General features: G+C 33.8%; 1 protein-coding gene across 9 annotated transcripts in view; it reads right to left on the minus strand.

Annotated features, from left to right (window-relative positions):
* The window catches only part of RAPGEF2 (Rap guanine nucleotide exchange factor 2), a 243,450-nt gene that overhangs the window by 109,635 nt on the left and 118,027 nt on the right, over window positions 1-15,788 (minus strand). For 8 of the 9 annotated variants that reach the window (XM_014780249.2, XM_014780245.2, XM_014780250.2 and 5 more), the window contains exons 5-6: window positions 2,960-3,035; window positions 951-1,118 (exon numbers count right to left, since the gene is read on the minus strand). In XM_014780249.2, coding sequence (XP_014635735.1) covers window positions 951-1,118; window positions 2,960-3,035 — 244 coding nt within the window. Of the gene's footprint in view, window positions 1-950; window positions 1,119-2,959; window positions 3,036-12,228; window positions 12,385-15,788 lie in introns of those variants that run through there. The other variant, XM_087437476.1, reaches the window with a different exon arrangement.

The raw sequence follows: 15,788 nt of genomic DNA on the forward strand, positions 1-15,788 counted from the left end.
AAGGACGGCTAAGAAAAACAAATGAGAAATGTAAAATAACTGTCAATTACCTATTTTTATTTTTTCTTATTTTTATTTTAAAATTAATTTCACATATAATGACTACATATTTAATGGTATTATATGTATAGATAAACCACCTTTGCCCCTAATATAACATATGTAAGAATTCAAGTTATTTCCTTTTTAAAAACAAAAATCTTCAAATATATTTGCAACTATTTCGGATTGGCCATCAGAAGAAATATACATAGTGCAGCTAAACAGAAAGAAAGGAGTAAGAAAAATAAGGCTCTAAAAAAGACTATATTGAGGTCTTGTACAAATCACTCATTTTCTGTGCCTTAGTTTCCTCAAACATGAAAAGTAGTTTATGAAATATTTATGAAATAAATGACAATCTAGTGGGCTATAGCATTTAAGAGGATCTTTGAACCTGTTAGAAATACTTCAGAACATCTTTATATTGGGATTTTTAAAAGTATCATTTCAAACTGTGCTCTCACTTCATTGTATTAAAAACAAAAAAATTCTCAGATAATATTCTCACAATGGTATGAAAAGCTATGAAAATAATGTGTAATTTTTATGGGTCTGCTTTTTGAATAAAAAACAAGTGTGATACCAGTCACTGGGGTGGGGGAGAGGCTAAAATTTTAGATTAAGGTAAGAACTTAAAATATCCCAGTTACAATTCTACAAGCTGATCACAAAGCTGATCCTCAAAGAATATTTTAAGAAATACAAAGGCTAAACAATGTCTTTGATTTCTTATTTCAATGTTCTTTAAAACTATTCATATTATGTGTGTTTCCAGCAAAATCTGCACTTTGCATAAGTATACCATAGAAAGGAATTATTCATCGAAAATAGAAAATTTAAATGTTTTTTCACAAAACTCCCAACAAAAAACTAAAGATAAGTAAAAATATTATACTTTTATAACTTACCGTATGATAGCCTCTAGGCAAAGGTGGTTTCCCCACAGGATAAGGATCCACAGTGTCAATAATTGTTTGTCTTTCACCCTTCTGGTTGATTTTTCTAAATCTCCTTCGAGACTGTCGATGAGAAGCTTGACGCTGAAAATATTCCTCATTTTCATCCATATAGTCCACCTGAAATGAAACACCAAAAACTTTCATTTCGTCAAATACAACATTCCATATGAAGATTAAATGCTGAATAAAACTTACAGATAGTCCATATTCATTCATTTTGCAAAGACATTTGTAGACAAACTATCTTGACAGACTTGAAGTGTTTTTGAACTTCTCTAGAACTAATTGGTTTTGAGTAACTTTTCTTTTATGAAGAGGCATTTTCAGTTCCACTTAGGAATATGGGAAACTCTTGAATTTCCTGTAGTTTCAAAGGGAAGGATATTTTCAGTAGTCTTTGTACTGATTTATTAGTGAAAGATCTCACAGGATACATTACCATGCATTATGAAAGCAACTGGCCCATTGTCTTAACTAAAGCACAAAAACTCTGATGTACATAAGTAAATCTGTAAAAACCCCTAAATCCCAAATGACTCAAAACAGGATTGCTAACAGAATGGCTTTGGTAGATTACCTAAGGGTTTCTCTTCCTACTTTCATTCTGTGGATTCAGTTTCTTTTTTTATAAATACTGTTGTTTTAAAAAAAAATAATTCCTCATTTTAAGGAGAGAATGGACTAACAGAGAAGTTATATTAGGTTAATCTTTATCATACTTATATAATGAATATGTGATTGCTCACAATAGGGCATATTTAGATTCTAAGACTATCGGCAAACCTAGTAGCTTGTATAATATCGGCAAGTATAAAATCCTCAAGGAATTTTGAAGATGAAAAATCCTTCAGAGAAACACAAAACAGCACTAATAGAGGCCGGAATCTCTAGGAAATATCTAAAAGGCTTTTCAAGACCAGTTGCTAGAAAGTCCCAGGCATCTGCCTACATTTTTCCAACCCTAAATTTTCACTCACCACCATGGCACTTTCTCACTTAAGAGTACATTTTGTGAAATTTTACCAAAAGTTTTCACTAGCTTTGAGGAGGAAGTTCTCATTTCTGACGGAATTCCTCTCTTACATCATAGGGAGAAACCCTAAATCTTATCTGAAAATAGACTTACAGTCATCTACCAAATACTTTATCATATGTGAATAAAAAGCTTCCATCATCATCTATATTAGGCCATCACTTATTTACAAGGTTTTCCTTCCCAAATGGGATGCTGGATGGGGAAGAATATGCATATCAATATCAACTGAATGTCTACACTGGGAGCTCCCTCCAATCTTATCTTACTTTTGTTGCTGATTTTTAAAAAGGGGTACATATTGTCGTATATTAACATCACTTTTATATAGTAAAGAAGAATGTGACAGGCTTTTTTTAAAGCATCAATAAAAATAATTATGCTGTTAATATCTATTTTAACATTATGTCTTTTGTATATGTCTTATCTCAATATTTAAACACAATTCAGTTAAAAAGAGAGATAAAGATCTCAACAATGTTTAACCAGCATACTAGTCCCCCAATTTTCTTTCAGTTAGTTAAAGGAATTGAAGTGATATCCTTATATTAATTGTTGCCTGAATACTTATCACTGTGACTTATTTGAAGTATCTCATTCAGTCTAATCAATATTTGGAGAACTAAAACCCTGCAATTCAAAGATTCTCCCTAAATTTCAATTAAATGGCATTATCACAGATTGATTTACAAAATTCAAGCAACAAATATTTAGGTACTTGCTCCATTTAAACTTTCTTTTTCATTTAATTGAATCCTGTAAATAATTACAATATTATTTAATGAACTCAAATTCATAATAATAAAGTTATGAAATAAATATACCTAAAGTTATAAAATATATAATATACTATTATAAGTATTTTGTGACAGTGCTTTTATTTCATAACTTTTTTTAGGAGAAAGTCTTCACAGAAGTATCTTACCACGATCATTTCAGAAGGCTCTAAAACAATGCATTCACAGCCACGCCTAAAGCTTCCTGCAGAACGCTTGCCAAAACTAGAAAGAAAAAAAAGATTTAAGAAAATATAAATTGTGAATTTAAGCCAACCCTCCAGATAAATAAAAATGAAAACAAAAACAACTACAAAAAATACACATTGGAGAAAGAGAAACTATCTTTAATAATTATTTAAATAAAATGACAAGAAACCATTCAAATTCTTAAATTTCAGACATATATTTTTCTGGAAAATTCCAACAAAATGTTTTCAAATTAATAATGTAATGGAGGATCAGTATGAATGTGTTTTGCATTAGGCTGTTTTAAATCATTCCCAGTTAGGTGAAGATTTAGAATATTCTAATAGGGATGAGAATGAATTAATGGCAAACCATAAAAATATCCAAAGAAGGTATAAAATGCATATAATTCTCTTCTATAACTTAACTTCCTACATTAAACATTTCTTTCACCTAAAAAGTATATTTATTTTTCTAAATTTTCAAATCCACTTATTCTAAATAAATTTAAGGAAACGGTATTCAACAAGACTTCTTCCTTAGTGACAAACCGATTTAACTGGATGTGCATACTAAAAGCCCATTCCTCCTGAAAACTTTGCAACAGTGAACTCAGACATAGCACCTCTGCCCTATCTGTGGTAACTTCCACCTTAACACTAGAGCAGATTTATTCTCTCTGACATAGGCTGTAAGCAAACTAACACCATACGGGAAGAGAAAATTCCTGACTTGCTCTAGTAATGTACCACCTATCCCTGCCCAATCACTGCTCCCAAAATCCTCCTTTCCCTCCAGACAACATTTTTATAACCAGTTTTAATAACCTATCTTTGAAAAAATATAAGAAAAAAATTCTTCCCAAGAACTATTTTATTGAGCAATTTTTTTTTCCAAGTTAGACATTTTGAGTGACTCTTATGGAAATTCTTATTCCGTTTATAATCCCCTTTACATGGTGGTACACAATGTTTCATGTATTAGAAACCAAACTATGGTTAAAAAAAAAAAAGTCATGTAAGATGAAGAAAAGAGGAAAGTCAACATTCTCACTCTGTCATTTGTGATCTCTAGTAAACCAACTTGACCACTCATAGTCTAAATTTTACTCATTTGTAGGTTATCAGGTTAGAGTAGGCTATCATTGAAGTCCTTTCCTGCTCCACAATTCTATTTCTATGAAAATCAGAAACAGAACTATACTTAGCATACCTGAAAAATTCTTTTAAAAATATTCATATATACATTCATACATACATACCCACACAAGCATATATATTAGAGTGTTTTTTTATAGTGGAAAAAAATTTGCCAAAAGATATAATAAACCTATCTTCTTTGTCATGTTACTTCTCATACAATTAAAATGACCTGAATTTTTTTTCTCTCTCTCTTTTTTTTTTTTTGAGGAAGATTAGCCCTGAACTAACATCTGTTGCCAATCCTCCTCTTTTTTGCTGACGAAGATTGGCCCTGGGCTAACATCCGTGCCCATCTTCCTCTACTGTTTATGGGACACTGCCACAGCATGGCTTGATAAGCGGTGTGTAGGTCTGCGCCCAGGATCCGAACCCGCAAACCCCAGGCCACCGAAGTGGAGCACGCGAACTTAACAGCTACACCACCGGGCCAGTCCCTAAAATTACTTGAATTTTTAAATATTCTTTTTTTAGTTTACAATTAAATATCACTAAAATTACATAAAATCCTTAACACAAAAATTTGTTTCTGGTTTCTGAAACTACCTGATCACAATTTAATTTTTGACAATGAAGCTTATAATTTAATGATACACTACAAATTAGGAAATAATCTCAATGTGTTAGTAAAATATGTAGCGGGTTTCATGCCACTGTTGCCCATTGAATTCTGTAATATACTAGGTAAAAATATATATCGTATGTTTAAGGTTTATTACTAAATAAAATAACATTAAAATCTAAAGAAAAACTATGTGACTTTAAGTTTTATCCTATTTTATTAAATTATAGAACTAGACAAGTTTCATAAACATAATGATCAAATTGTTTTCCTTTTTTAAAATTTCTTGTAGTAAAAAAATCAAACGTTTGTAATGCATACAATGTTCATATATTACTTAAAAAATAACCTGCTAGAATTGAGTTGCTTACAGATTTTAGCAACAAAAAGAGTAACGTCCACACAAATAAACTATACGGTAGTCTTTTATTTTATGCCTAATTCTTGCACCAACTCCCTACTTCAGAATTAAAGGTATAAATCCTCTTACCAAATAAACTATATGGTAGTCTTTTATTTTATGCCTAATTCTTGCACCAACTCCCTACTTCAGAATTAAAGGTATAAATCCTCTTACCAATTAGCCATTAATTCAACAGAACTTTATGGCTAGAAAGATATTCACCTATTTAGTTACACTAACTTTATTACTTTGGGAATGAAAAGTTTGCATCCCCTAAAATGTATTATAAAAAATATCTCCATGAGAGTCTTTTGGGAAGTGAGCTGTACTAGAATCTGACAAAACTCTCTTTGCAGCCACAAAAGACTCAAGTTCTACTGACCATCACAAAGATGTGAATTGTAGGAGAAACAGACCCTCTATCAGATTAATACCTTGAATACACTGAGCAGAAAAGGCAAATGCACACAGAACACACTCCAGCAAGGGAGAATAAATTATTTCACTTAAACAAAAATCTATTATTTCAAACATAGCCAAGAACCCAGAAGGCCTCAAAAGAGCTAAAGCATAGGTCATGAATACACAGGCTAGGCCTAATGACAATGGCTTTTGGCTCTATCCCAGAGATGACTTCCTCTTAGCTTGCAAACCAGAAGCTACAAGGTAGGAATGAATAGAGAGAGCAACGAAAAACGTCAGCTAGAAATTCACTAAGTCCACAAGATACTTTTGCTTCTACTATCTGATTCTTTGAAATAATAAATATATAAACAAAAATAAGTAAATATCATTATTTACAAAGTTTTAAAAAATCTTTGACCAAGTTCTATGCATATAAACTGTTTTAAAAATTCAGTTCTGGAAAATAAGTATAGGGATAAAAAAGAAAACCAGATAGAGATGTATAGGAGATAAGATCCCCCCTAGACGATATTAAGGTCAATTCTTTAAAATATTTTAGATGATTTAGTAGAAAGAAATGCAAAGTCTTCAGGTTTGCAAGTGACACATAGATATTTAGATAGTAAAGCATAAAACAAAGCCAGTAAGAATAAAGAACAGGACATTTTATAAAGTTTTATGTAAGTGCAAGAAAGCAGCAATTAGAAGATCCAATTTGCAAAATGAAATATTCTATGTGAAAAGTGATTAAATGCACACAGCATTGAATATGATATTAAACAATAAAGGGTTCTCATGTTTTAGTTAAAAGTCATAAATGAAAACTAGAAGTCTTTAAAAGCATTTAGCACAGGAAGCTGCTAACATAATAAATAACAAATAATAAACAAAGACACACCTTAAAATGACGGACAAACTAGGAAGGAATAAAAAATGAACATTACTATATATACCCTTATAGAAAAACACGTGAATCTATGATAGAGCACTGCCCTAAAAAAGTTTCTAAGGGGAAAAACACATAACTGAAAAGTTTCCAACAAAATATATTGGGGAATCCAAAGGGCTTTCTGTAAGACCAGAGGCACAAATCAAAAGAACACTTCATTGAGTCTTATAAATAGCACTGAAAGTTGGTATCATTTAAGTTTCTAAAATCATGATTTAAAAAAATTTAGAAATGATACAAATTAAATAAAGACTTGCGTAACTTAAAAAGTACACCTACAATCCTTGAGGGTTTTAAGAAAAGTCAGAAATATGTAAGGATTATTCCAGAGTCATGTGACTATATTCTGCTCCAAATGTTCCTTAGTGCCACTGTCAGAAATGGAGAATTAGTTCTATTAATTAGTCAATTAATCAAATGCATTCTTTTTTGTTATTAAGTCTTGTAAGAGACTACACAAAGCGATCTACAGATTCATTGCAATCTCTGTCAAAATCCCAACAGCTTCGTTTGCAGAAATGGAAAAGTGAATCTTCAAATTCTTATGGAATTGCAAGGGGCCCTAATTAGCCAAAACAATCTTGAAAAAGAACAAAGTCAAAGGACTCACACTTCTGATTTCAAAACTTAATACAAAGCTACCCTAATCAAAACAGTGTGGTACTGGCATAAGGACAGACATACAGACCAATGAAATAAAACTGAGAGTCCAGACATAAACCCATATATCTATGGCTAACTGAATTTTGACAAAGGTGCCAAGTTCCTTCAATGGGTGAAGAACAGTCTCTTCAACAAATGTGCTGGGACAAGTGTATTTCCACACGCAAGAGAAAGAAGTTGGACCTTTACCTCTCACCACATATAAAAATTACCTGAAAATGGATCACTGACCTCAACTATAAAGTCAAAACCAGAAAACTCTTAGAAAAAAAGAGGAATAAATCTTCATGACCTTGGATTTGGCAATGAATTTTTAGATATGACACCAAAAGCATAAGCAGCAAAAGGTTAAAATAAATAAATTGGACTTCACCAAAATTAAAAACTTCTGTGCATCAAAGGACATTATCAAGAAACTGAAAAGAATCTACAGAATGGGAGAAAATAGTTGCAAACTATATAGCTGAGAAAGGTTTAATATCCAGAATAAATAAAGAACTCCTACAACTAACAAAAAGACAAACAACCCAATTTAAAAATGGGCAAAGGACTTGAATAGACCTTTCTCCAAAGAAGATATACAAATGGCCAATAAGCACATGGAAAGTCGCTCAACATCCTTAGTCATTAGGGAAAAGCAAATCAAAACTACAATGAGATACCATTTCACACATGATACTTGATATGAATGAGGTATTAGGACGGCTATAATTAAAAAAAAAAAAAAAAAAAGCAAGCATTGAAGAGGATACAGAGAACTTGGAACCCTTGTATTTTGCTGGTGGGAATGTAAAATGGTGCAGCCACGGTGGAAAACAGTTTGGCGTTTCCTCAAAAAGCTAAACAGAATTACTATATGACACAGCAATTCCACTTATAGATAAATACCCAAAAGTATTGAAAACAGGGACTCAAACAGATATTTGTACACCAATGTGCACTGCAGCATTATTCACAACAGCCAAAAGGTGGAAACAACACAAGTGTTCATCAACAGTTGAATGTAGAAACAAAATGTGACATATACATACAATGAAATATTATTTGGCCATAAAAAGGACTGAAGTTCTGATACACGCTACAACATGGGCAAGACCTGAAAGCATTATGCTAAGTGCAATAAGGCAGTCCAAAATGGCAAATATTATAAGATTCCACTTTTATGAAATATCTAGAATAGACAAATTCATAAAGACAGAAAGTAGATTAGAGGTTACCAGAGGCTGGGAAAATGCTTAATGGTTACAGAGTTTCTGTTTCGAGCTGTGGAACAAGTTTTGGAAACAGATAATGGTGATGGTTGCACAACAGTGTGATTGTAATTAATGCCACTGAATCATACACTTTAAATGGTTAAAATGGCATATTTCGTGTTTTTTATATATATATATATATATTTAACCATAATTTTTTAAAAAGTCTTACAAGAGAAACTTATCAAGAGAATTTGTCTTTGTTTTAGTGGCTTTGAGTTTCTTGGCAAAAATTCAGGACTTGAATAAGAAAAAAATAGGAACGCCACTTTGACTAAACAACAACAAACTTTAGGGACAAGGGAAGAGTTAAGTTTGATGACTGAACTGTACCACGGATAAATCTGGAACCAATCTCTTTTCTATGTTAATTTTGCAATGAAATGATAGAAGCTGTGGGTGAAAGGAGAACTAAGAAGACATGGGAGAAGTAAACAAATATTACCGAAATATCTTAAATCAGAGTTTTGAAGAGTCAATTATACCTACATTTTTCTTTCACCCAGCATTAATCTCATTTTTATTTTATCCTTGGTCATAAATGAGAGGATCCCCCCCACCATTCCCCCCCACCTCTACAGATATGTGGAGAGGGGGAGAGAGAGACATACATACACAGTTTTGCTTCCTATTCCTCTTCAAAATGCTCACTGGACACATATTACAGAATCAATATAAACTCTGTCATCAATACAGAGCTTACAAGAAACTCACTAAATATAGCCCCTGTTCTTAAACAGTCTGTATCCTACGGAAGATGAGTACACAAGAAGTTGTGACAACAGGCAGAATAGTGAGCATGAGTTTAATAAAAACTTCCTACAACTGCCTCTCAAAGCCAAAATGGATTTATAGAATTTCAGAGTTGAGAAAAAACTTAGGAATCATATAGAACAGGGTCTCAGCATTTTTTTCTCCAGCTTCAGACCTGAAAGTATGCCATAATCCAATGTGTACATCAAAGGTCCTCAAACATCTGGATTTAGAAAAAGGCCTCCAAGTGATTATAATATGTATGACCCGTACCATCCTACTCTCCCCAGGAGAACTGTCCCTCCAGTTCAATTTTCATTTCACAATTGGAGAAACTAAGCCAACCTACCTAAGGGTAGGTTAAATGAGATGCCCGAAATCACAATCAGACTCTGAGATGCAGGATTCCGTTACACTACATTGACCTTACCCCTTCTCTTGCTTTCTTCTATAGCCCTTTTCCACAATCAATAACATAAAGTCTAGTCTTTGGTAAGCTTGACATTTACGAGGAATAATTCCCACACCTCCTCAGAAATGCTGCTATAATGCTTTACATTTACCCAAAAAGCACAAACCCAATGACAAGTGGAAAACACAGCTTTGTTGAAAGGTGGATTCTCAGAGGTTGGCTAGGCTCGCTCACTAACTAGTTGAGTGAAAGACAAATCAGCGTTTGTAATTCAGAAGGCAATTCAAATTCAGCAAAATTACAAATGACCATCAAGAGCTTGAGGGTTGCCCTGCAACAGACAGAGATTTGAATGTCAAATCTATAAAAACCAAGCCTCCTCAGGCAGCTGCTGCCAGAACTTCAACTAGTAGCACATCTGCTTCTTTGAAATGGCACTCATAATCCCACATGCCAAGATAAACAAAGATATTTTTAAAGTTTAAACTCCTTAATTGTTAAAGTGACATCACTTATTTTTTAACTTTGAATTAAAATATTTTTAAAAATTAATCCCTGTCTTCTGATAATTTCAGTCTTTCTATGTATACATATGTGTATGTGTATAAGACACAATATTAATACATATATATAATAACTGTCTTTCAAAAGCAAGAAAGATGTAGGTAATAGTTAATCAATAAGACTAGGTGTAAATATTTAAAAACCTGTTAGCTCCTTCTATACTAGATACCAGCCTTTCCCAAGAGGCCATCAAGTCAGAGGGAGAGACGGGAAAGTATGGTATATGTGTTCTAAGAATGCTGATAGTCTTCTAGTTCTACACAGTATGGAAATTTAATTACTACAGTCTATTTTAAATCCTTCTAAGTTGCTCTGTATAAATACACCGTATAGCTTGGCTTTCAACTATTAACCTCAATGTAATTTCAGAGTATCCTTATAATCTTAGATTCAACAACCAAAGATGACAACTAAAATGACGCAGGTTCACTTTGGGTCAATCTATTGGTTCTCTGTGCTATTTACAAAAAACAACAAAAAAAGTTAAACACAGCAAATGATTAATGAAAAGACCACTTGCAGCAAAATTATCCCTAAATGTTCATATTCCCTCAGTACAACTAATTTAGGAATGGTTGTTCCAGAAACAATTTTCATTATTTTCATTCAGATTTTCATTCCTATTAAAGTAAGTTTTCGTAAAGAACAAATTAAAAATTAAGAATTACAAACTGTTCCTAAAATTGAAATAAACTAAGTTCAGTATTTTTACAGATGTAAAAGGGAATGACTTTATAGTACCAAAAATATGCGGACAAAAAATTACTAAAAGTAATTAGTCTTCTATATAAGGTAAAATAGAGAAAATTTTTAATAGCCTGATAAACTTTCTCTTAAGTTCAAGACTCACAACAAGAAAGCAAAAATGTTTGAGAATATAAAGTCTTACCTAGTTTTCATACTCATAGGTAGTGATACACCAGGTAGGGTGTTGCAGGCTCTTACTCTCGTAAGGCCATTCTGTCCTAAGTTTGTGTGACCACATTTTCCCCACCCAAGCTGAGTCAAGAGCACTTTCTACCAGTGTGAGTTTCCACGAAAGGCAGTCACTAAGCACAGAAGCCTCTTCTATCAGTGTCCCTAAACTTCCCCTTTGTATGGGCCTCCACATTCTTGATGTACGTCAGAACTGCCCAGTGGAATGTAATTCCTCAGTGTTGGAATGTAAACTTATTCATGTCAGGCTATACGCAGCGAGGGAATACATAGCAATCAAACTGAGATTATACTGGTGGGCAATCCTAATTTACAAAATGATTTAAAATGTAATACTCCAAGATCTCAATTTTTCATACCTTCATTTCTAGAAAATGGTAAGCAGTTACTAAATTTTACTTTCCCCCTTAAAAATATAAGTAAATGACTGGACTGATGCTTCTGAACCAAAACGAATTTATTTATTTAGGACTTAAAAAAATATTCACATGACATTGTCTTTAGATAGCAGAATAGCAATTAACTTTAAGAAAAAAAAATCTAACAAGTAACGGCTGATGCCATCAATTCCATTCTCAAAAATCAGTACAATATACAAGAATAAATTTTAATAGAAGCATAAGAAGAAAGTGGTTTGAAAGACTTATAAGAATACCTTTAATCTTTTTAAATATTTTGTCCTCACTCATTAGCTTAACCAAAAAATAAGTAACAGCTATTTAAAACAAAAACATACACACACGAAGTACATACATAAATTATGTGTGTGCAAATTACAAACTGCATGGGCTTTAACAGGCTCATATTTCAGAAGTAACTATTTGGGAAAACTAAACATACACGTAAGCATCTCTAAATTTCTTTCAAGGCTCATTTAGAAATATTCTAACAATCATCACCCTGCACCAATTAACAGAATTTTGCTCCTCTGCACAGTGAATCTCAATATTTAACCTTTGTTTACAAAAATAAAGCACAAGAAAAAAATTACAAGCAAAGGCCTCATAGCTGTGTTTTTCCCCTCTCTGTTCATTCCTCAGTAGCCTGTTGTCTATTTAACTACAGGAGAAGTACTAAATGTTTGATATTTATGCTATTACCATTTTAATTCCTCTAAAAAAAAATCTAACCTGCACTGTCTTCAATATCTTTGAAGCACCAGTAACAGCAATAGCGCTGCCACCTTCTACAGGAGCTCTTTTCTCTGCAGCAATGAGCAGTCCCCATTTCTCTGTGTTTTCTCTCAGGGAGACCATGCGGCTGTAGCTTGTGCAGAGAGCCAACATTCCTTCTGAAGGCTAATTTCCTGCTTCAATGACCCACCCACCCCTCCTGGCTGCAGTTATGTGTTACGCATGTTGTATGGGCACTGTTTCCGCATACCAGCCTCATGACCTCAGCGGCTGCCTGACAGACTCTCTTTATCAATTTCTATTAATTCATTATCTACTCTCTTAGAAGTCAAGGGTTAGTAGGGAAATCTGCAATGTCTGCTCTCCTATGAGTCTTCAAGGTCAAATGCTTAGATGTGCTCAGCAATGCAATTTTGTTATTAAAATTTACCCAAGCTGTACTACAGACGTTGCTCTCCACCAAAGCGATGCTGACTGTATACCTGGCTTGAGGGATTAGCATGGAAAAGAATAGCCTAAATTGAAATCAAAACAACATGGGAAAAGTTGAAAGAGGCTGCGTTTGCTCTTGTTCTTCCCTCCAAAACAAAAAAGGTGCATCTTACCTGAGCTGTACTGGGGTGAAGAGAGCAAGCAGTTTTTCCCTCTTGCCACAATCTAAACCAGCAAAGGACAGTGGTGTGATGATGACTACACTTTGGTAGTGCCCATGTCCTCGTGACGGAACTGCTAGAGAACAGCTCAGCTAAATTGATCTGCTGCTATCAGTCTACACAGTGGCACAAACAAGTCTCTGCTGATCACAGTGCTTTGTACACAGATGGCAGCTGATCAGTTTGTATAAAAGTTATGGCCCATAACAGCTTTCCCCTTCAGCATGTAGACACATGCCTTATCCAAAATGTCTTTGTTAAATGTTCACCATTTCGTTGTACAAAGCTTGCCATGTATGAGTTGAAGAGACAGGGAAGATTAGCTCTAATATCTTATCTAAAAATGACCTAATTTTTATCAAATTCATTAAAGAGGTAAAAAAAAAATTACATTAAGAAATAACCAAACAGGGCTATGTAACTTGTTAATGAGAAAAATGGTAGATGACTTCAAATGAATGGTTCAGATTGGCCCTGAACCATTGAGAACCTGAATTAATCTCAAGAATTAACAATACCGGGCTGGCCCCGTGGCTTAGCGGTTAAGTGCGCACGCTCCGCTGCTGGCAGCCCGGGTTCGGATCCCGGGTGTGCACCGACGCACCGCTTCTCCAGCAGTGCTGAGGCCGCGTCCCACATACAGCAACTAGAAGGCTGTGCAACTATGACATACAACTATCTACTGGGGCTTTGGGGGAAAAAAATAAATAAATAAAAATTATAAAAAAAAGAAAAAAAGAATTAAACAATACCTCAAACTATGGCAACCAAACATCTGATATTCTTAGAAGGCTTATATGAAAGGTACCAAAACCCAGCCACCAGCCTCCCAAAAATCTGGCATATACCATAAAAGAAGTTAAAATAGTAGACATTTCTTTGTAAGACAGGAACTAAACAATAATTCAGGTCACTTGAATAATACTAAAAATTGAAAATTCCCTTATAGATCAAGGTGGTAAAAACCTACTACTTGTCAAAAATTAAAATACTTAGAAATAAATTAATGAAGGATGTGCATGACCTGTACACTAAAAACTACAAAAAGATACTTAACCTTCCAAAGGGAAATAATAAAAGACAAATAAATTATGAGATATATCATGGTTTAGAAGGCTCAGTATTGTTAAGACAGTAATCCTTCCCAAATTGATCCATAAATTCAGTGCAATTCCAATCAAATCCTAAAAAGCATTTGACACTGACAAGCTGATTTGAAAATTTATATGGAAAGGCAAAGACACAGAAGAGCTAAAACAATTTTGATAAAGAATAAAGTTGGGGATTTACACTATGTGATTTCAAAAGTTACTATAAAGCTACACAAATGAAGACAATGTGGTATTGGTATATAAGAATTGACATGTAGATCAACAGAATAGAAAAGAGATTCTATAAATAGACCCAAACTTTGTTTTTTTTTTTGTTAAGATTGGCCCTGAGCTAACATCTGTGCCAATCTTCCTCTATTTTTTGTATGTGGGATGCCACCACAGCATGGCTTGATGAGCAGTGTTTAGGTCCACACCTGGGATCCAAACCTGTGAACCCCAGGCCACCGAAGCGGAGCGTGCAAACCAACCACTACGCCACTGGGCTGGCCACTAAAACTTATTGATTTTTAATAAATGTGCCAAGGCAATTTAAAGGATAAAAAATATTCCTTTGGGGGCCGGCCTGGTGGCATAGTGGTTAAGTTCGGTGCACTCCACTTCGGCGGCCCAGGTTTGCGGGTTCAGATCCAGGGTGCAGACCTACACCACCCATCAAGCCATGCTGTGGTGGCAACCCACATACAAAAGAGAGGAAGATGGGCACAGATGTTAGCTCAGGGCCTATCTTCCTCAAGCAAAAAAAATATATATATATTCTTTTCAATAAATGGTCCTTGAACCACTGAATACCTGTATGGAAAAACATAAACCTCAACCCTTACCTTACACCATACACAAAAATTAAATCAAAATGGATCGCAGACCAAAATGGAACTAAAACTATTAAATTTCTAGAAGAAACACATGAGAGAATCTTTATAACAAGCTAAAAAGATTTCTTAAACAGGGTACCAAAAGTACAAACTATAAAAGAAAACATTGACATAACGGACTTCATTAAGATGGAAAGGTTTTGCTTTTAAAAGACATAACAAGAAAAAGTCAAGCCACAGATTGGGAGAAAATTTTTGCAAAATATATCCAATGAAGGAATTGTATCCAGAATACATAAAGAACACTTACAACTCAAAAATAAGACAGTCAATCCAACTTTTTTTAATGGGTAAAATCCAATTTTTAAATAATTGTTTTAAACAGGTGAAGATATATGCATTGCCAATAAGTACATGAAAAAATTCTCAAAAACACTGGTTTTTGGAGGAATGCATAATAAAACCACAGTAAGATTTACCACCACATATCCACTAGGATGGCTAAAATTCAAAACACTGACGATACCAAGTGTTGGAGAATGTGGAGCAATCAGAACTCTTTTATAAATTTCTAGTGGGAATGCAAAAAATGTTATAGCCACTATGGAAAACAGTTCCTTATAAAGTTAAACATACATTTACCAAACCCAGCAATTCCACTGCTAGGTATTTATTGAAGAAGTAATGAAAACACATGTCCACACAAACAGATGTTCATGAATGTTGATAGAAGCCAAAAATTAGAAGCAACCCAAACCATCATTTTCAAATTATGTTTTGTAAAAGATTAATACTTTCTCACTTACAATATTCAATAGGATTTACGAAATCTGGCATCCACTTTATATAAGAATTGGGAACACATTGCATGGTTTGCTTAAAATAGGCCATGAGATAATTCTGCACTGAGATGGACAGTAAAGCAAAATTTTACTTCTCAAAGCCTCCCTATAGCCTTCTGATCTCATAAGCATCTC

The sequence above is a fragment of the Ceratotherium simum genome, chromosome 12, assembly GCF_057802395.1.
Source record: "Ceratotherium simum simum isolate JZ-2026a chromosome 12, ASM5780239v1, whole genome shotgun sequence".
In the NCBI taxonomy this organism is placed as follows: Eukaryota; Metazoa; Chordata; class Mammalia; order Perissodactyla; family Rhinocerotidae; genus Ceratotherium; species Ceratotherium simum.